This window comes from Leguminivora glycinivorella, chromosome 24, assembly GCF_023078275.1.
Source record: "Leguminivora glycinivorella isolate SPB_JAAS2020 chromosome 24, LegGlyc_1.1, whole genome shotgun sequence".
Taxonomy (NCBI): Eukaryota; Metazoa; Arthropoda; class Insecta; order Lepidoptera; family Tortricidae; genus Leguminivora; species Leguminivora glycinivorella.
This window is the reverse complement of record NC_062994.1, coordinates 9,467,452-9,488,647: the sequence shown is the minus strand read 5'-3', so window position 1 is coordinate 9,488,647 and position 21,196 is coordinate 9,467,452. Positions and strand designations below refer to the sequence as shown.

Sequence of the window (21,196 nt, the reverse complement as noted above, 5' to 3'; positions counted from 1 at the left end):
ACTGATATGAAAGTGCAATATATTGCGTTATGTTTCAAGTATCTAAAATATTATCATAACCTAATATCACAAATATTTTATCGAAATTTTGCAATAATTAATTATGTCACTGTAACATTGCACGAAAACAACGAACATATAAAAAGACGTGGCATGGCCCTTTTGTATCTTTTTTAAAATAAAAAATGGCGGGGAAGATACTGATATTGGCGTTCGCGTTATCAATATGCAAGGTAATTTTTTCGTAATTTCTTTTTATCTCTCAATTTTGGAAAATTGCAGCAATCGCTTGCATGGAGTTTCAAAAAGTTTGCAAATTGGAATGAAATCGCGATTTTACTGATAATAAAAAAAATATTCTTATTGAAACGTTTACAAAAATAAGATTTTCATTTGGATCCGTAGGTTTCTTTATAGGTAATACATCTGTCCGCGATTATTTTGATTCAGGTAAAGCGGGGCAAGTCTCGACTAGGGGGCCATTGTAACTGATCTATTTGCTGTACGGTCCGGTTTTGGCTGACTGTACCTTACACATATTACTATTGTTTTTAAAGAAATTCTTGCAATGATTGTAGAATTGTTACACAGCGACCACAGCGTAGGTAGTAGGTACGAATATGTATGAATTTTACCTATATAAATATTTATACTGGGGAAACATACAACCCACATAGCCAATATCTCGACGCTATGGTCGGTAGGGTAAAAAGTACTTCCTTGCATTATCGCTTACAATTTTTTCCATTTTGCTTATACTTATTGCAAACGTAAACATATAAAAGGCAAGCAAAACAACGATCTTCTTACAGCACATTGAATGTAATAGTTATTACGGATGCAGGATACTCGCCGGTGCCTACTTACTAATTCCTTCCCACTGAGCCACCTGCATTTTACACTGCCTAGATATCGATTGCCGACCGATTATTTCGACCCAATCCTTTCTTAGTGCTCCTCTAAGGAACTTCCGTGTCAATTTGGAATCTCTTGAACCAGAAGTAAAGATAAAAACTAAAGCTATACTTATGGCTATTTTGGATATTTTAACCCCATTGCACAACAACAGGGGAGAAAATTTCTTTTCCACCTCATTAGATTTTAAAATCGTTGTATTTATCGTGATCAGCGACCCGATAAACCATAAAAACGATACCCATATTGTGTTTTTGATTTTACCCCCTTTACACCCCTTTAGGGGTCAAATTTTCATAAAACCTGAAACATGTATTTTAGTCATATGTCTTTAGGAATCCTCCTGTGAAGTTTCGTATAAAATAGTCAAACTAATCTTGTTTCCCCATACAAACTTTGAACCCCCATTTCACCCTTTTAAGAGGAGAATTTTGAAAAATCCTTTCTTAGTGTTCCTCTACGCCATATAAGGAACCTATGTGCCAAATTTGATATCTCTAGGACCAGCGGTTTCGGCTGTGTGTTGATATGTCAATCAGTCAGTCAATAATATATCTTCTTTTATATATTTAAACCCCATTGCACCACAACAGGGGAGAAGGTATTTCACTTCCGCCTCGTTAGATTTTAAAAACGTTGTATTTATCGTGATCAGCGACCCGATAAACCATAAAAACGATACCCATATTGATTTTTTGACTTTATCACCCCCTTTTCACCCTTTTAGGGGTTAAATTTTCAAAAAACCTGAAACACGTATTCAGTCATATATCTTAAGGAATCTTCCTGTGAAGTTTCGAATAAAATAGTCAAACTAATCTTGTTTCCCCATACAAACTTTGAACCCCCATTTGACCCCCTTAGGAGGTGAATTTTGGAAAATCCTTTCTTAGTGCTCCTCTACACTATATAAGGAACCTACGTGCCAAATTTGAAATCTCTAGGACCAGCGGTTTCGGCTGTGCGTTGATATGTCAGTCAGTCAGTCAGTCAGTCAGCTTCTTCTTTTATATATTTAGATAAATATTTGGGGACACATTACACAGATCAACTAGAGATACCCCCAGACTAAGATGATAACATAAGTACCTATTTGTATTTTAGCATTTGTATCTTAAAGCACACTTAATCATACAAGCCTACTTAATCTTATTTTGGGACTCAATATATTTAAGTAATTATCATAATATTGTTTTTTTTTTTTTTTTAATTTTTGAGTAGGATATCTATTATAACACGAAATATTATTTTAATAATATTTGTAAAAACCTTTACATATTTTATTTTTACTTTTTAGGTCCATTCACAATCAATCGGCTGCTGTTCGCCATCAAATGTAAATATTACTTTATTTTTTACTTTTTATTTTTATTTACATATTAAATAATTACAAATGAAATATACTTAGACACGTTTATGAGAAATACTATGACTATAAACTAAACTTAAAATAAATGAAAACTAAATACATAAAACTACTTAGTACAAAACGATACAGATGCGGAAAAGAGAATATTCAAAACTATTTATTTATAGTTGTAAATAAGTATAAAATATAGATATATTTTTTTTTTCTACACAGTCCCAGTCATCATGCGGCCCATCACAATCACAAACGGTAAATAAAAAAGTAAATAATACGCTAAAGTTTTATAATAAAAGCTAAATAAAAAAATGCACAACTTATCCTTTAAAACTTCATAAAAGTTTTAGTCTAAGTGCATTTTCACATTATCCGATCCGATATCGGATGTCGGAAGGATTTCGAAGGCAAAAATCAAAGATGGCGGCATAAATGTATGGGATATCGGTCCTACATCCGACATCGGATCGGATAATGTGAAAACGCACTAAAGCTGTTTTTTTTTAAATTGTTTAAAAATTTTTTTTCTAAAAATATTTTCCCCAGATTAACGGAATAAAAGCATCGCCACAGCTACAATTTGTAAGTACAACTTTTACTCTATTTGTATGTATTTACAAGACAAAAATTATGTACTAAATAAAAATCTAAGTATTTTTTTTAACTCTACTTAACTACCTTATAAAATATACAATTAAATCAAATACCTAATCAAACAGACCCCCACAGGCCGTACCGGGTGCAAAGGTGCCCATCATAATTGATGCATTACCACGTTGGATGGCAATAGACAACCTTTGCACCAAGTACGAGCCTACGAGCCTGCACGGGCATCGGAGGACCCTTCTCGAATTTAAGATACTTAGGTGGAAAAAATTATTTAGGTGGGTAGATTAATTTTTATTCATGTTTTAGGTACCTGGACAAAATCTTCAAGCCATCAATCTTTCACAATTATCGCCAATGGTAAGTAATAAATATGTTATTTATACGGCTTGTAATTTTTATAACCGGCAATATTTTCTGGATATGTTGGACTATTGAGTTGATCGATCGATGCAATTCGGGCGATTATGTGCGCACGACGTGCTTGGTGTCCATAGTTAAGAAAGTTTTGGTTAACATTTATTATAATTACACTATATTCATGTGTTCCATTGAATTTCATACTGTTTTAGTTGAATCATTTGTGACATGAATTATAAATGAGTACCTAAACGTCATTACACTATTAAAATTTATTAGAAGTAATAAAATTGTATACTTATTATTTACAGAGCCGACCGTCGAATATACAGAAGACTAAATCGACATGTAACATGCCAAAACAAAGCTTTCAAGTAACTTCATCGCCGCAGGTAAACATAAACAAAAATCATAAATATTCGTCACTCAATCGTCAATCACAAATACTTTTAAAAAATCTCGTATCTCACGCTGCTCCTCAAAGTTAAAACTCAGTAAGTCTATATATGTATTCCATACATACTTACTACAATTTTCTTTTCATTGACAGACGAAGATACAAGTTTTTTTAAAAGTAGTGACGAATTATACAGTGTGTTACCAAGCGCCGGTGGCCTAGCGGTAAGAGCGTGCGACTTTCGATCCGGAGGTCGCGGGTTCGAACCAATGAGTTTTTCGGAACTTATGTGCGAAATGTCATTTGATATTTGCCAGTCGCTTTTCGGTGAAGGAAAACATCGTGAGGAAACCGGACTAATTCCAATAAGGTCTAGTTACCCTTCGGGTTGGAAGGTCAGATGGCAGTCGCTTTCGTAAAACTAGTGTCAGAAATTAGTTGTCAGAGCGGACCCCATGAGCCGTGGCAAATGCCGGGATAACGCAAGGAGGATGATGATGACAGTGTGTTACCACTATGGGGCATTTATCAAAACCAATAATACTATGTATTATCAATTAATCAATTATCAATCGTTTGGGTAGGTAATAGGAATATCAGAAAATCAAGGTTTTTTTAATTAAGCGCTAAATTAATTTTCCGATATCCTCACACTAAATGTACTTCGTAATAATTATCGTTACTCACAGCGCCGATACTTAATTATGAGCTGTGTGCCCTTACTTGACAAGTGTATCTGCTGCCAATAAAATATTTTGTTTGAAAGTTTATAAAACCAACATTTTTATTTATTAAATTTAAAAGTGGAAAATGTCTGCCTTGGGTGAGACTTGAACTCACGGCCTCTGGATCAATATTCCAGCGCTCTGCCAACTGAGCCACCAAGACTTCAACCAAGCCAGCGAAATTTTCCACTACTAAGGTCAATGGGACCCGTAGCGACATCTACCGTAAGAGTGTTAAACTTCTTAAACGGCAACCGGAGTTCCAAGTCATATTGGAAATTCACCAGTTACGATGCGCTAACCATGCTAAATTTTAACTTCTGATTAGCAGAAACGTCTGCAATCGAATCGTCTTTATTCTAAGCCTAGTGGCATCGATTGCAGATGTTTCTGCTAATCAGAAGTTAAAATTTTTATTTATTATTTAAGGACAGTGAGCTGCAAAAGTGCACGGCGAATTTATCAATGAATTCATTCAAAATTTCTCCATTAAATTTTGCAGCTCATTGTACATGAAGGACATGGTTAAGTTAACCATGTTAAATTACGCTCCTTTAAAAAAGGCCCACTTGCTGGTAACACATTGGATTTTCTGAACATAGTCAAATAAGATTTGCCCCAGGAATAGTCTTCATATCTTCATTATTTTTTACTTGTCATTATTTAGAAATCTAAGGTAACGTGGAATCTTTTGGCTAACAAATATTTTTTTGATTCTTGATATGGAGCAAAACTCGGATTACACTAATTTAGATCCAATTTAAGATATGAATATGATATCCCGCTTAGTGGGAGTTAAGGAATCGGTTTTTTATGTCATTTGTCTGGTTTACACTTGTTTAACTTTAGAAATAGCAGTCGATGTCACTAGCTTTCGCTGAAGTAATGGATTGGTTGAAGTCTTTGTAACTTAGTAATTTTCTCCAAAACTCTACCTCTATGTTAATAGAAAATCTTTTTTAGTATTCATCATCATCTTGTGGCCAACCCTCAAACGTGCAATGCTCATCACCCTGCCCTCAAGTCATCACCACCCCAGTGTCGGCCATCACCGTCCCACCAACTCCTTGCACCACTGTCATCGACTGTTCTCTTGCCAGCGCTTTAGCCAACGCTTTGCAACTGTTGATCGCCAACGATTTCATCAACTCTGCTGTTAACAACAAAATAATTAATCAAAACTGTCTTCCCGCTAATGTAGAAACTTCTACATCTAACATCGACCTTAACTCTCTCATCAATAATATTAACAATCAACAGAACTACCAATGTCAGAATTCTGGACCAACTGATGACTACGATTGGGAACAACTACTAGTCTACTTAAACGGAGATAAAAAGAAAGATACACAAACAGATAAATATGACTCTTTCTACAGATATATAAAAGAAAAGGGACAAACAGTCGATCAGATTGCACAGCAGCCTCAAACATGTGATCTGGATGAAGATGCTCTTCTCCAACTTTTGGCAACATACTTTATTAACAATCCAATCCAATCCAATTATAATCCAAATCAGAATTGCAATTATAACACAAATCAAAATTGCAATTATAACACAAATCAGAATTGCAATTATAACACAAATCAGAATTATGGAAGTGCAGCAGAAGTGGTGTTCCCTGAAGAGATTCCTGCTAAGTTGATCTGTAACTATGGATATATTCCCACTACAATGCCGGTTGTCAGCTTCTCTGTTCAGCCATTAGATCCTAATTGTAATGTAATTGTTGGTGGTGGTCAAACTTGTTAGATAGCTAGTTAAAAATTATAATAGTCTTGCTTGGTGCATGTCCCTTTAAAGATTTCGGAATAAATACGTTCCTTTTTTGCTTAAGACTACTTAAAAGCTAGCTAATGTCTAGAATAGGCCCTTGAGGCATTGTTACTAGCGACATTTGCTCGCTGTATCGCAATGCTGATACGTTGTGCGAGGAAGTCACCAGCTCTTCGGTCACCAGTTACCTCAACGAGACGCTTCGCGATTTCTGTGAACAACTTGTTTGCGCTGGGACCCCATGGACCTAGAGTTTCTACGCCAAAAGGTACAAAAAGGTATTATTTGCTATAGATACAGATAAACTTTCTGATTAGATAAACACTGTAATTTTGGATTTAAAAAAATGCAATCAGTAAATCAGTATCCTTATTTCCATCATTATCTTCATTTTTATCCGTTTTGTTGTTTTTAATTGTATTTTGTTGCTTTTGATCGGGACTGAGCCAAATGTTGTCAAGAAATCGATATCACATTATTATTTTACGTTTCTATAAAATAAACACATTTTAAATAAACTCGTTTCTTTTAATATCTCCTAACCAACCTGTAATAATATTGATTTAAACTAACACGATCTTTACTCATGTTATTAAATTAAAACGGGACTTAATCGCGTAATATAAACATAAGTTTATTGTATTTTTAGTAATCAGTAATCAGTAATACCGTACCCGTGTGGTGACGGGTTAAGAATTTTACCACCCCCTTTCTTCCCGTGGGTGTCGTAGAAGGCGACTGTGGGATATGAGTTAAATTGTGGCGTAGGCGAAAGGCTGGCAACCTGTCACTGCAATGTCACAATTTCGTTTTCTGTCAACTCCTTATTATTTGCCAAGAGTGGCACTGAAACTTGAGTAGTTTCATGCGCTCTGCCTACCTCTTCATGGGATACAGGCGTGATTGTATGTATGTATGTAGTAATCAGTAATTTATTGCAAATTCATAGGTACATAAAGTATTTATTTTGTGAACAGCTATGAAACCTGTAAGGGCACTGCAAATTTGTATCCTTATTGCTAGCTTACTATCTAAATTCTAATTAGTAAACTTATTAGTCTTATTACTAGATAGATCTTTATTTATAACTATATAAATTACAGTAATATTTTTTTCCAACCCTTTCCACTCTTACACCGATTGACTCACGGTAAGCTCTAAAAAGGCTTAAATGTTGTGGGTAATGAGTCCCACAGCCAATCTGTGAATGAATGTACTATAATATTTTATTATACGACACATGGCTAGGTTCATTATCAGGAACCACCCTGTGTATCACTTTTAGTTAAATTTGCAAAAAAAAAAATTTTCATCATTTTCATACATAGTAAATGAAATTATGTGAGAGACCCTTAACGATAACATTCAAGTTAATGTCAAGTGATTGACGGCACATGTCAAACCAAATAATATTAGGAATTGGTAAAGGCTGTCACACACGTGTTTAGTAATTATCTTTATTTTTTAGCTAGTTTCTTAGAGAAATTAATTGTATTTGATCTAAACAAGTAAACAACCTTCCCTTAAAGTTAACGGAATTCAATAAAAACAGGGTGTATATTATTAAACTAGCTTTTGCCCGCGGCTTCGCTCGCGCTAGATAGAGACAAAAAGTAGCCTATGTCACTCTCCATCCCTTTAACTATCTCCACTTAAAAAATCCGTTTTGCCGTGAAGGACGGACAAACAGACACACACACTTTCCCATTTATAATATTAGTATGGATTATAAGCAATCCTGATTTATTTGGGCACCTGCCTAAACGACTATCGGTGACGTTCGAAAAGTTATTAAAATCGTGCTCAGCATAAAAACTGCCCATATGGGGATATGTGGGGGCCCTTCCCCCATGACATTTAAAACCTTACCAGAAATATATGAGACTACGTGCCATACTGCGGATTTCAGTAGAACTATTTTTCTCCGTACTATACTGAACTGTCACCGGATACAACAGAATAACAGCGCCCTCCTGACAATAGTCTTATACTTCTGTGCCCGTAGCCGAATGGCATTTCTGTGACGCGAAACGAAAACGAAACGCCGCGAAAGGTAGCCGCGCCAATACGCAAGAGCGATAGAGATAGATATCTACGAGCGTTTCGTTTCGTGAGCGTTTGTGCCATTCGGCTACGCACCCTGGTCAAGTTTGAATTAATATGCGCGTAATCCAACCTTAAACGGACTAGCTGAGACAATCGTTGAAGCTATGTGACTAACAAAACGCAGTCTGGTTCTGTCACGCCACTACAGAAGAGCGATTGTGACTTTGGCTAGGCACTCAGGGGTGCTTAGTCAAAATGCCAATACTTCGTTAGTAAAAAGGTAAAATTCTCATGAGAGTTAAGATCACACATTACGAAAAAGCGTTTTTTTTTTTTTTATACTACGTCGGTGGCAAACAAGTATACGGTCCGCCTGATGTAAAGCGGTCACCGTAACCTATGGACGCTTGCAACTCAAACAGTGTCACATGCGCGTTGCCACCCCATTAGAAACTTGTACACTCCCTTTTGCTGTGTTAAGTACACAGCAAAAAGGAGTGTACAAGTTCCAAGGAGGGTTCGGGTTGCCGACGACTTCAAGGACAATAGACGGAACAAGTTAGTTCCGTAAGTCCTCCCGTCATCAGCACACCGCACCCTCGTTGAGCTCTGGCAGCCTTACTCACCGGCAGGAACACAACACTATGAGTAGGGTCTAGTGCTATTTGGCTGCGGTCTTCTGTAAGGCGGAGGTACTTCCCCAGTTGGGCTCTGCTCTAGATTCGAGCGAGACGATATCCGCTGTGCTGTGCCCTACCACACAAAGCGGAATATCATTCGCTATGCCCTACCTCCTACTTCCTGCGTGCAAGCAAAAGAGCAATATATATGTTTAGTGTGTGGTATCAATTTCAGTTTATCATTTATATACATATAGTAGTGTTACTACTTAAAAAAACAAATCAAATATATTGAACAAAATAATTTGATTTGTTCCCTACATCGATAGATAGCACTACCATCTCTCTCGCTATATCGTAATCCTGCAAAACGATTCATATAGGAGGTGCAAGCACAAATTGCTCGCCCTTAGAGTTGGTCAAACACGCCTAGCCTTCAGAGATAACATACACTAGAGAAATTTCGACGGGTACCTCGGCGGTCGAGTAACGGTTTTTCAGCCGCGTTAGCTGGAGACCAGCCGGCGTATCATGCTGCCAATTTTATCACTTATCCACGTGGATAAGACATCTGTCACTCTCACACTGACATACTTGCTAAAGCGTGACGGATGCTTTATCCACGTGGATAAGTGATAAAATTGGCAGCATGATACACCGGCAGGGTTCGATTCCCGGCTTCGCCACCAGTGGGCTTGATCGCTTTTTCTTTAGTGTATGCCTGTATGGCATCAATTTCAGTTTACAATATATATCTTCATAGCATTTGCATAGTTTTATTGCGATTATTCGTTATTTTGAAAATATTTATTGGCAAGGATTTATAAAAACTTCCCATCAAATTAGGTGAAATAACACTAGGTGAAACAATGCTAGGTGAAATAACGTCACTAAGCACGGTGAAACGCAACCATGAGGTGAAATAGGGTTGCAGCCATTACGTGTTTTCTAGAAGATAGCAAACTATAATTAGTAGGAGGTAGGGCATAGCGAATGATATTCCGCTTTGTGTGGTAGGGCACAGCACAGCGGATATCGTCTCGCTCGAATCTAGAGCAGAGCCCAACTGGGGAAGTACCTCCGCCTTACAGAAGACCGCAGCCAAATAGCACTAGACCCTACTCATAGTGTTGTGTTCCTGCCGGTGAGTAAGGCTGCCAGAGCTCAACGAGGGTGCGGTGTGCTGATGACGGGAGGACTTACGGAACTAACTTGTTCCGTCTATTGTCCTTTGAGTCGTCGGCAACCCGAACCCTCCTTGAACTTGTACACTCCTTTTTGCTGTGTACTTAACACAGCAAAAGGGAGTGTACAAGTTTCTAATGGGGTGGCAACGCGCATGTGACACTGTTTGAGTTGCAGGCGTCCATAGGTTACGGTGACCGCTTTACATCAGGCGGACCGTATACTTGTTTGCCACCGACGTAGTATAAAAAAAAAAAAAACTATCATGAGTTGAAGAGTGTCAGCAAAATTTTGAAATACATTAAGAAATTCATCATCATTCCTTGCGTTATCCCGGCATTTTACCACAGCTCATGGGAGCCTGCGGTCCGCTTTGACAACTAAGAAAGAAGTACATTAAGAAATTATGATTATTTTATTTTAAACTTTGTTGCACAAAAGTGTCAAGTATCTTTAGGTAGACAGATATCCATCCATACTAATAGTATACTTAAATGGGAAAGTGTGTGTGTCTGTTTGTTTGTCCGTCTTTCACGGCAAAATGGAGCGACGGATTGGCGTGATTTTTAGGTGGAGATAATTGAAGGGATGAAGAGTGACATAGGCTACTTTTTGTCTCTTTCTAACGCGAGCGAAGCCAAGAAAAGCTAGTCTATAGATAAAAAAGAATTGCCAACATAATCTTTTTTGTGTTTTTACTTGTGGGTGGATTTCAACATACTCGAAATTTGCCTAATTTTGGTGGATTTTTTTAGTTTTGTAATTTTTGTTGAAATTATGTACTGATGTTACATAACTAATTATTACCAATGTTATGTATCAATGACCTTTCATTATAATAAGTAGTTTTAGAGAAATTGCGATTTCAATGACATGGTCGCCACCAAAATTGGTCTACCCACAAAAATAAAAAATAAAATCAAAAATAAAGCCTTTTATTCATTTTTCTATTATTTTCTACTTGAAATAATAAACTTTTAACATGTAATAAATACTTTTCAAATAGAAACAAAAACGTTACTGCCCTCAATTTGTTCACCACCAAAATTTATGCAATTTTGGTGGAAAAAGTATTACGACCCACCAAAATTAGATATTTTTGTGTGGGGCGGACCAATCCAGCAAGGTATGACACTTGTGTCATGTCTAAATGCAGGAACGAACCTGAATGGTCATGTTACGACACTCGTTTAACCATAAAAACCGGCCAAGTTTGTTCGTCTTGCTGTAGTTATAAAAATAGAGGGGGGGGATACTTTTTACGTCAAAAACGTTTAAAAAGACCTTTCCATTGATACCATAAAAAAAAATGATTTCAATACTTACCACAACAAAATTGGTTTCTTTCCCCAGACGGACAACTTTTTCCGGTGCTCAGTTATAAGTGTCAAATTGTATAATAATATTGACTTATGTCATCTTAAAATATACTTAATGTAATAAAGAATGAAGTTATGGCACGTCTTCTTTATAAGTAGCTGCGGATTTACTGGATTTACCATAGCAATAATCCGCTAAAAACAGGCTCTGGACGCTACACCAAAATTAGAATTTCGATGGAAAATTATTTTTAAATAAACATAACACTTGTAACAATTTGCAATGTTGCCGAAGGTAGTATTTTAGGATTGGTTTTCATAAAAAAAATAAAAACCCGGAAACAATTAGCCCACATAATGATTATCATCTCCGCCACAAAAAAATCACGCTGAGAAATTCACCCTTGTAGATTTTATTATATAGAATGTTAGAAGGTCAAATGACACATAGAAAAAAAAACACATTGTCATAAATACTGTTATTATTTATTAAATACATAAATTAAACAGCTTATTATAAGGACTAGTCGCTAATAAATTGTTCCCAAACAAATTAGGTGATACAACGCTAGGTGAAACAATGCTAGGTGAAATTACGTTGCAACCGCACGGTGAAATGCAACCACAAGGTGAAACACAGTTGCAAATTGAATTGGGGTTGCAGTCATTGCACCCACAGACCCCACAGTTGGAATTTTCAAGAAGGTTGCAAACAATCATGAGTTGTAAGGTATCAGCAAGGTTTTGGCAGGATCTTGGAGTGCAGTCTGTGATTATGGTTGTGGGGTTGATAATTGGGGGGATAATGGGGGGGAGTATGGGTTGGACGACCTTTTGACAGATGGGCTGGCGTATGCATTGTGAAATTGCGACCTGAAAGTAAAATATATTATAAGTAAAATTATACGGAACCAATGAGAATAAAATACGCATTTATATTGTGGCCTGTGATTTACCAAAGACAGGTTGAATTATTATAATAATAAAATATAGATGCATTGATAAAAATGCAAGTCCAGATTTTTTTTTTATTGAACTTTTTCTTTGATGACACGAAATTTTGTAAAAAAAAAGACTTGGATACTTAGTAGGTATTTGGTGAATGAATTTTGTTCATTTAACTTTTTGGTAAATTTAGGTTTGTAAAGCTTACCTTATACTGTGTGGCCAAAATACACGATATCATAAAAGTTTTTAGTGCCATCATGTTATTTTATATAAAATTATATTTAAATATTTGTTTTAGTTATTCCTTGACTTTCTTAGCCGTTTAAGTTAAAATGAGGTCAAAATGAACATAAGTAGCTGTATTTATTTGTTTTTTAGTTATCAGGTTTTTATCTGTTAACTAATTCCATCTACATATTTGCTAATATATAATTATATACTATGTGAAATTGATAAATAAGCAACAATCGATTAGATTAAATTTAAAACTGGAAAATTAGTGCCCTGGGTGAGACTTGAACTCATAGTCTCTGGGTCGATACTCGATACTCCAGCGTTCTGCCAACTGAGCCACCAAGACTTCAACCAAGCCAGCAAAATTTTCCATCAAAAAGTAGAAAATGGATTAGATATTCCTAATAAAATAAATAGTTAAATTATTTTACTACTAAGGGATTCAAGAATTAAAACAACTAATTTCAGTTTTATCTTAGGTATTTGTATTTTACTTTCGTAATCTACTAGCCAGCTTAAGACATCAAGTTAAAATTTGTATGAATTTACTTTGCACTCTTGTGGATAAAATGCAATTTTGCCAATTGTTTTCGAATAGCAAAGAAAGCCTTTACCAGTTGGTGCGGTGAACATTTTGTTTTTATGTCCTTCTCTATTGTAAAAAGTAGGATTGATGAACGGTCAATAACCGTTTATCATTTCTGGGTGCGTAGCCGAATGGCACAAACGCTCACGAAACGAAACGCTAGTAGATATCTATCCCTATCGCTCTTGCGTATTGGCGCAACAGAGCCGGACTACGTTTCGTTTTCGTTTGGCGTCGGAGAAATGCCATTCGGCTACGGGGCCAGGCCCCGTAGCCGAATGGCATTTCTCCGACGCCAAACGAAAGCGATACGCCGCTGGCTCTGTCGCGCCAATACGCAAGCGCGATAGAGATAGATATCTACTAGCGCTTCGTTTCGTGAGCGTTTCGTGAGCGATTGTGCCATTCGGCTAGCCACCCTGATTATAACCTTTCTTTCTTTTATAACTACCTACATTTATTATTAAATCTTATTTGAATTATCAGTTGTGGCACTTGTTCATCTTCTACGAGTATTATTACAAACTAATATGGCTCTGCAATCTAAAGAGAATCTTGACCTCTAAAACGAGAGCACGCCACCTGTCCTGATCCTGCGAAACTTCCTGCCATATGTCACAATATGTCAATTTTATCTTATCTTCTTTAAAACTGACTTAGATGCCGGTGTGCTACTCTCATGTGACTTTAGTTACATTGCGGCATGTTGAGGTTATATATAATTCTGAAAAACCATTCAAAAACCGCAATGTATTAAAACTCGCAAGTTCTCGCATCATGTAAATGAGCCTACAAACAACTGAAAAATCCATCTATCAAGCCTTCAAAATCAATCGGATTACTCAAATTCCCCTTATTACTCTTAGCAGTTGGTGGCTTAAGATCTTTCAACGGAAAACCAGGGCACAAATCTTCATTTGGAAGGCTGAAATCTTCTGTACATGCCATCGATATTCTTTTTACCGGAGATGCAGGCCCTTTTTCTTTAATATTCTTCAAATGGCCCATATTTGAGGACGATGCAGGAGGAGCAGTTGCTGCTATCGGTGGGATAGGCGTATCGTGAGGTAGGATCGTTACTTTTGGATCAGGAATAGGTGTTGGTAGGAAATGGGCTTTTGGTTCTGTTAATATCGATGAAGATACAGGTGATGACATTGATGATGAATGCATTGTAGTAACTTTCACGCCTGATGTCGCTGGAGCTGCTGAGGAACCTACTGGCATTGCTGTTACTGTTGCTGGTTGAGCTGACATGGGTAAAGTCGTGACTTTTGCTGGTGATCCTGTAGCTGGTATAGCGGTGACTGTAGCTGGCACAGGACTGACTGTAGCTGGTATAGGGTTGACTGCAGTTGGTGACACTGGGAGGGTTTGTATCGTTGGAACTGAACTTGTTGAGTAAGATACTGCTGTTGTTGGGTAAATTGACTGGGATACAGCCATCTGAAATAATATAAGTACGTATATGAAGCATTTATAGGAAAATAATTATTAATGATAAGATGAGCCTTTACCATATGATGTGTGGAAAAGCAATGTCAAATACACATTCCTTTTTGACTAGCATGACTAATTTTACATCGAAAAAGTACATAAGGCTAGACTATAATATTTCACCCCCTTCCCCCTAAAAAACATTTTATGGAAGTTTTAAACTTAACAAATAGTCTTATAATCAGACAATCTGATATAAAGCGTTTTTTCCAACTGTTAAGGAACTCCCAATTCTAGCAAAATGTATAATTTTGTCTACAGAAGTATTTCAGGGATTTTTTTTTTTACCTTAGTTACTAATAATAAAGCTAAAACTTTTCTTTGCAACATCATGTCAACAATATCTTTCGCTGCACTGGACCGAACTGTTTCTGGAACTATTTTCGTCATTTTATATACATAATCAATTATCAAATTTACCTAAGAATGCATGAAATTATAAAATAGTTATTTAATCTTAGGGTTTTATGTAATCATGACATATTTAGCAAGTTTAATCAGTGGTTGGACACTGTGCCTTTCGGGTGACCCCGGCCCCTTTCGGCTCAGCATTGCTATGTAGCAGTTATTAAAGTTCTAACACACGACCGCACCGCACCTAGGTCATCTATATACTATGCTGTAAGTGAGGGCGAAAAAGAGTTTTTTTTTTTTCAAAAAAGGTTGCAGTGCGGAGTATAGTCGTGTATATTCCAATAACGAATTGAACGGAATAAACGTAAAGAAACTGCTGTCACTGTCAAAGTAACACGCATCTTAAGTCAGGGGTTCTTAAAGTAAGGGCCGACAGAAAAACAAATCACTTTTAACCAGTTATTAAGATCACTCTATTACACACTTCAAATCGCGAATCGATCGAACACGATGACTGTTATATTATGTTATGATCCCATGACATGCAAGTCAAAATAAACATTGATCCAAAATTGACGAAGTTCTCTCATATCAGATACCTACAAAACCAATAATTAAATTTATAACCATCTTATTATGCACCATCGTATTTAAAGACGGTTTTAATTAGCCATTAAAATTCACTAGAGTAGCTACTTGCAAATGAGTAGTAACAGCCCGCATATGACAACTATACGTATTTACAATAACTTGCCTAAAAAAATAACCAAAGAGACTAAATATAATAAATTTGTTATAAAATTGAAAAATTACTTAATTGACAATTGTTTTTATTCCTTACAAGATTATTTTAATTTGTATAAATTCCAAAAGTAATTCAATAAGCTATTCAGTAATGTATTCAATAATGTATTTTATTAATTTATTCTGTGTGTATATTTTAGTTGTAGTTTTTATTTATATTTTTTGCAATACCCTAACAGGGTCTCATGTTGTGTTGTGCCTTGCCTTTTATATCTGCCACCTGTAATAATTTTGTACCAACATGGAAGCAATAAAGAATTGAAGCGACTACCTGCTGTTGCATGTTGTAAAGTTGCTGAAAAATAATGTTTAGCGGCCCGCTACTTGGTCGCCCAGGTACATTTCCACAGTGCAATAAACAAACGATTCGACAAAAACGGCTTTTTAATTTCAATAAATATACCCAAGCGTTTTGTGTTGAAATTTATTTTCGTTTAACAGAGTCATTATTTGTGTCATGGAATATGTAAAGATTTTTAATAAATTTGTAAAATATCGGCAATTTTAATACGTCGAATGGTGCATTTTTTTATAGCACCGAATTGCAATTGACGCCCGAAAGCTGCAAGCTGCGATTAAAGACGGACGACTCAGTGGATTTTACTGAGTTCATTTGACACACTAAAATAGATACGCTTGCTTAATCTATGGTATATATATGACATCTGTGCTATAGAAACTACTTGCCATGAAGCGGATCATATCCTGCCGGCCTACCAAGCTTCCAATTTTATCACTTATCCACGTGTTATAAGAAACAATGTACATATTTTTAAGAATATTGCCATACCCTTCACAGGGTGCCATGTGCTCATATTAAAATAATTTTATTGTAACATCCTGTACGTACCATGGTAAGCAAATAAATGATTTATGATTATGATTTATGATAAGACATCTGTCACTCTCACACTGACATACTTGCTAAAGCGTGACAGACGTCTTATCCACGTGGATAAGTGATAAAATTAGAAGCATGATACGCCGGCTGGGGGCAATATTTACGTAAACATCATTATCTAGGAATTTTACATTGAACTATTTCCTCAATATGATAGAGTATTTTGCTTATGTAACGTTAGATACTAATTTCAAACAAATATTTATTTATTACAATACCCAATCGCTGATAAGTCACGGAACGTTGATCAAATAAAGTTGCCAAGTTATTGTAACGTTTTATCGAATTACATTATTTGATCTACTTTGAATGTCACAAGTTATATGCACATTGATAAGAGAAAATTTCATTTATTAAATTAAGCACACGTACCTACTTACCTAATTTCACCACTGTTCAAATATCTTATAGTTTTCTAAGATTCATCCTTCACGGTTTTCCATTATTAGGGTTCCGTAGTCAACTAGGAACCCTTATAGTTTCGCCATGTCTGTCTGTCCGTCCGTCCGTCCGTCCGTCCGCGGATAATCTCAGTAACCGCTAGCACTAGAAAGCTGAAATTTGGTACCAATATGTATATCAATCACGCCAACAAAGTGCAAAAATAAAAAACGGAAAAAAATGTTTTATTATTGTACCCCCCCTACATTCAAAGTGGGGGCTGATATGTTTTTTTTTATTCCAACCCCAACGTGTGATATATTGTTGGATAGGTATTTAAAAATGAATAAGGGTTTACAAAGATCGTTTTTTTATAATATTAATATTTTCGGAAATAATCGGAAATAAAAAAAGTGCGTCCCCCCCCCCTCTAACTTTTGAACAATATGTTTAAAAAATATGAAAAAAATCACAAAAGTAGAACTTTATAAAAACTTTCTAGGAAAATTGTTTTGAACTTGATAGGTTCAGTAGTTTTTGAGAAAAATACGGTAATACTGCGGTACCCTACATTGAGCGTGGCCCGACACCGACACACTCTTGGCCGGTTTTTACGATCCTGGCAATCCACTTTCGCTCACTTTATAACGCTCTTCATACATGTCCATGTTTCGGGTAGGTACTTCTGACCCTTTTTTGCAACGTTTCCCCGATTTGGGCGAGAAAAGCTTCCAATCTTTTTCTATACATATTTCGTTCATCTTTTGTCATCCATCATCTCTACATACCCAAACCATCTTAACATAATTACCCATCTCAATCTTTGACATATTATTTTCATCCACTTACATATATAATCTACTAGCTTTTGCCCGCGGCTTCGCTCACGTTAGAAAGAGGCAAAAAGTAGCATATGTCACTCTCCATCCCTTCAATTATCTCCACCTAAAAAATCACGCCAATCCGTCGCTCCGTTTTGCCGTGAAAGACAGAAAAACAAACAGACACACACACTTTCCCATTTATAATAATAGTATGGATTTCAAATACGAAGGCCCGATGGTACTTATAAATAAATATTAAATAAATATTATAGGACATTCTTACACAGATTGACTGAGGCCCACGGTAAGCTCAAGAAGGCTTGTGTTGTGGGTACTCAGACAACGATATATATAATATATAAATACTTAGATACATAGAAACCATGACTCAGCAACAAATATCTGTGCTCATCACACTAATAAATGCCCTAAGTACTTGAAACTTAACAAAAGGGCTTAGGTATAATGTTTATCTAATTAGGAGCACTTCGAAACAAAAGTGAAAACAAAGCAAAAGTGCGTCAAGTGCGTGTAAAATGACCAGTGTGCGTAACCGAATGCACAAACGCTCACGAAACGCTCACGATAATATGTTTTTCGTAGCTATCTATCTCTATCGCTCTTGCGTATTGGCGCGACAGAGCCAGACTTACTACCTTTCTGCAGCGTTTCGGTGGCGTTTCGCGTCGTAGAAATGCCTTTCGGCTATGGCACGCGGTATCTTTTGTTTTCACTAATCCTATTGATAGGTACCGCCCGATGGCCGTCTCAAGTGATATCGGGCCTTTCTATTTGAAATGGAGTAAACCCATTTCAATCTGCCACATCTTCGTCCATGTAAAAGTAATCATAATATTATTATAATTCTATACCGGGGGAAACGACGCAACGGAGCCACGCTGTGACGTCATCGCCCAAATCAATCGTTTAATTTTATTGTTTGTATTTACTGTTGTTAAAATTTCATGGCGCATTGGATTTATCTGCAATGTCATTGAAATATGTTTTCAAATAAATAAATAAACAAATAATAATAAACTCTGTACCAAACGAAAGAATTTCTTTACGTGACCGTGACTTTATTGCAATTCTTCGATTTCACAAGTCATAACTAGGTTAGTAATACCATTTGGATTTCTTATTATTTTCAATGTCTAAATGATAATTTTATTTAGTAGGTATTTAAAGTAGGGCTGTTAGTATATTTTACTCATTTATTAGAAGCTGGTAAAATGGTTTGGGCATATTTTGCTGTTCTAGCCATATTTTTTAATGTGAGTATCTTTTTGATCGCACGCAATAGTAAACAGTTATTGATTTTTAAAATGTAGCTTTATCCAGTATCTTTAATCCTTTAAAAAATTTTTGACCTAATTACAGTTGTGTATAAACTTGGCAAATATCGTGAAAATGTGCAAGACAACCTATTTTCAATATAATCTTAATAGACGTGATATGTCGATAAAGTTCAAAAATCGCTGATAATGTATTGAAATAGATACATTGATTAGTTAATGTTTTAATTACTTGAGTAAGTAGGTAATGTAATAAAAAAGTGTCAGAATAATGATGGAATTTAATTATAATATTGTCGTTCTTATACCTACAATTTTGTGTAAATATTGTGGATCGATTAGCAATGTACTACAAGCTGCAAAAGGTTCTCAAAAATTCATAAATTACGGGTAATATTCATTAGGAAATTCTGTCGTTGCTATTGAGGTTATTATAAGGATATAATTACATAATCTTCTCAAATGTTGACGATCGCTCAATGAGGAGACACACTCAAAGGTTTTATGATGGCGCCACCCTATTAGTCCCTTGCACAGATAAAGAATTTCATACATGAGAGCGAGAAGATGATATGTTTTCTCTCTCTCACATATGAATGACAGTGACATGCCTAGACACTTGCACAGGCGCCGCCTGGCAGAATAAATTGTCAGTGTGCTTCCTCATTGATGTTTGACTATACGTGACACTGGAGTTTATTTATCAACTCATCAAATGTCATAGAAACTGACTCTGAAGCTTGACAATAAATTCACTGAAGAGCAACCAATATCGAGGGGACTTCCGGTTCGAGCGCCATCTTAGCGGTCTCGTGTCGTCAATAATTTATTTTTCTTTTGCTCATTAATTTTGTTTAAAGTGTAATATCGATAGCTTATTATGCAGTAAACTAATGTTGTAGTGAGAAGCTGATGAAAAAATAATCTCGAAACGCATTTAGCCTCTTTTTTGTCGTCAACGGCCGGTAGTCCACGTGCTCTTGTAAAATCTAGCTATCAATTTACAAGTGCTAACTCACCGTACACTGTCGTACTTACCGTACCAAAATCACTAATTAGTATTAGCTCATATCACCTTGACACTGGCGAAATAGTCCCAATAATGGACTAAAGCCATTCAATTAAAAAAAAAACAATATAGAGAACTTTCTTTGAGAATATTTTCAATTTTAGAAACTTTTCTCCGTTGCATTGACTGGATAGAAAAATTTCATCTTCTCATGAAATAACTGCCATTTCATAAGTAAAACGATTGTAAATGTATATAAGATCTGACTTCAACGTCTTTAACGCATTTCAGGTGGCTTTAAGCCAAAGCATCAGATGTCCTCCTTGCCCCAACAACTGCGGCCCAAAATTGGCTACCACCATTGCCGCACCTACCATCGTCTCTACCACCGCCCCTACCATCGTTGACGGCAACGTCGTCCAATCTCTCATTGACACGCTCCAACTTTTCATCGTCAGTGATCTCTTAGCTGACACTTTGCCAGAGAAAAACTGCTACGTCCAAAACATTCCACCCACCCCCTTAGTTCTTGAGTATGATGATTGTGGTATAGAATATGAGCTGGTTTTCGATAACTGCACTGATATAATAACAGATTGTATTTGCAACCCTGGCTGCGGATGTGAGTATGTGACAGCTTTAGTGCCGAGGAAGTGCTGCAGTGACCAGTTGATCCTACCCCAAGGTCTTGCGAGCTGCCTTGCGGTTTAGGGTATTTGCCTGGTGGTTTACCAGTGGTGGCGAAAGCGTTTGGTCCGTGCGGATGCGGACGTGGATGCGGTTGCGGTTGCGGATGCGGATGCGGACGCGGATGTTCTACAGGAGCATTCCCTATCTGTTCTCCGTGCAGTTGCGCGGCGCTAGCGGTGCCGCTGTGTCCAAATTTGTCGCCGTTTTGTAAGCCTATTATTTTGTAAGGTAGTTTAAGTATGTGTTAAAATAAACTTTTTTAATAAAATTTACAGTTTGTCTTTCAATATTGCCTTATAGACTTTTGGAACTTTACGTACCTTTTACGTAATAATAAGTAAAGTGATTGATTGAAATT

The 21,196-nt window shown here is 36.4% G+C and overlaps 3 protein-coding genes, 1 long non-coding RNA gene and 1 other non-coding gene across 5 annotated transcripts; 2 read left to right on the top strand and 3 right to left on the bottom strand.

The window, feature by feature from the left end:
• Window positions 1-170: 170 nt before the first annotated feature.
• On the top strand, window positions 171-6,663 carry LOC125238825 (myb-like protein AA). The gene is made up of 7 exons (XM_048146274.1): window positions 171-233; window positions 2,213-2,251; window positions 2,498-2,533; window positions 2,825-2,860; window positions 3,194-3,244; window positions 3,556-3,636; window positions 5,330-6,663. The coding sequence occupies exons 1-7, from the start codon at window positions 186-188 to the stop codon at window positions 6,119-6,121; spliced, it is 1,083 nt and encodes a 360-aa protein (XP_048002231.1). The 5' UTR covers window positions 171-185; the 3' UTR covers window positions 6,122-6,663.
• Trnan-auu lies at window positions 4,457-4,529 on the bottom strand. The gene has a single exon. It is a non-coding gene; the product is annotated as a tRNA-Asn (tRNA).
• Window positions 6,664-11,785: 5,122 nt separating the features above from the next.
• LOC125238558 lies at window positions 11,786-12,579 on the bottom strand. The gene is made up of 2 exons (XR_007178452.1): window positions 12,469-12,579; window positions 11,786-12,188 (listed from the first exon to the last, which is right to left on the bottom strand). It is a non-coding gene; the product is annotated as an uncharacterized LOC125238558 (long non-coding RNA).
• A 923-nt stretch (window positions 12,580-13,502) lies between these two features.
• On the bottom strand, window positions 13,503-14,985 carry LOC125238891 (mucin-2-like). The gene is made up of 2 exons (XM_048146378.1): window positions 14,869-14,985; window positions 13,503-14,529 (listed from the first exon to the last, which is right to left on the bottom strand). Exons 1-2 carry the CDS (start codon window positions 14,968-14,970, stop codon window positions 13,873-13,875), a joined length of 759 nt encoding a protein of 252 aa, XP_048002335.1. The 5' UTR covers window positions 14,971-14,985; the 3' UTR covers window positions 13,503-13,872.
• A 4,087-nt stretch (window positions 14,986-19,072) lies between these two features.
• Window positions 19,073-21,110, top strand: LOC125238867. Its single transcript, XM_048146339.1, has 2 exons — window positions 19,073-19,118; window positions 20,440-21,110. Exons 1-2 carry the CDS (start codon window positions 19,077-19,079, stop codon window positions 20,857-20,859), a joined length of 462 nt encoding a protein of 153 aa, XP_048002296.1. The 5' UTR covers window positions 19,073-19,076; the 3' UTR covers window positions 20,860-21,110.
• Window positions 21,111-21,196: the final 86 nt, after the last annotated feature.

Excerpts from the sequence above, each read along its gene's own strand:
- LOC125238867 (XM_048146339.1), top strand. The coding sequence starts at position 19,077 with ATGGTTTGGGCATATTTTGCTGTTCTAGCCATATTTTTTAAT. Across the intron at positions 19,119-20,439 it reads TTCTAGCCATATTTTTTAAT|GTGGCTTTAAGCCAAAGCAT; the intron begins GTGAGTATCTTT and ends AACGCATTTCAG.
- LOC125238891 (XM_048146378.1), bottom strand. The coding sequence starts at position 14,970 with ATGACGAAAATAGTTCCAGAAACAGTTCGGTCCAGTGCAGCGAAAGAT. Across the intron at positions 14,530-14,868 it reads CTTTATTATTAGTAACTAAG|ATGGCTGTATCCCAGTCAAT; the intron begins GTAAAAAAAAAA and ends ATATTATTTCAG.
- LOC125238825 (XM_048146274.1), top strand. The coding sequence starts at position 186 with ATGGCGGGGAAGATACTGATATTGGCGTTCGCGTTATCAATATGCAAG. Across the intron at positions 234-2,212 it reads TCGCGTTATCAATATGCAAG|GTCCATTCACAATCAATCGG; the intron begins GTAATTTTTTCG and ends TTTACTTTTTAG. Across the intron at positions 2,534-2,824 it reads GCCCATCACAATCACAAACG|ATTAACGGAATAAAAGCATC; the intron begins GTAAATAAAAAA and ends TATTTTCCCCAG.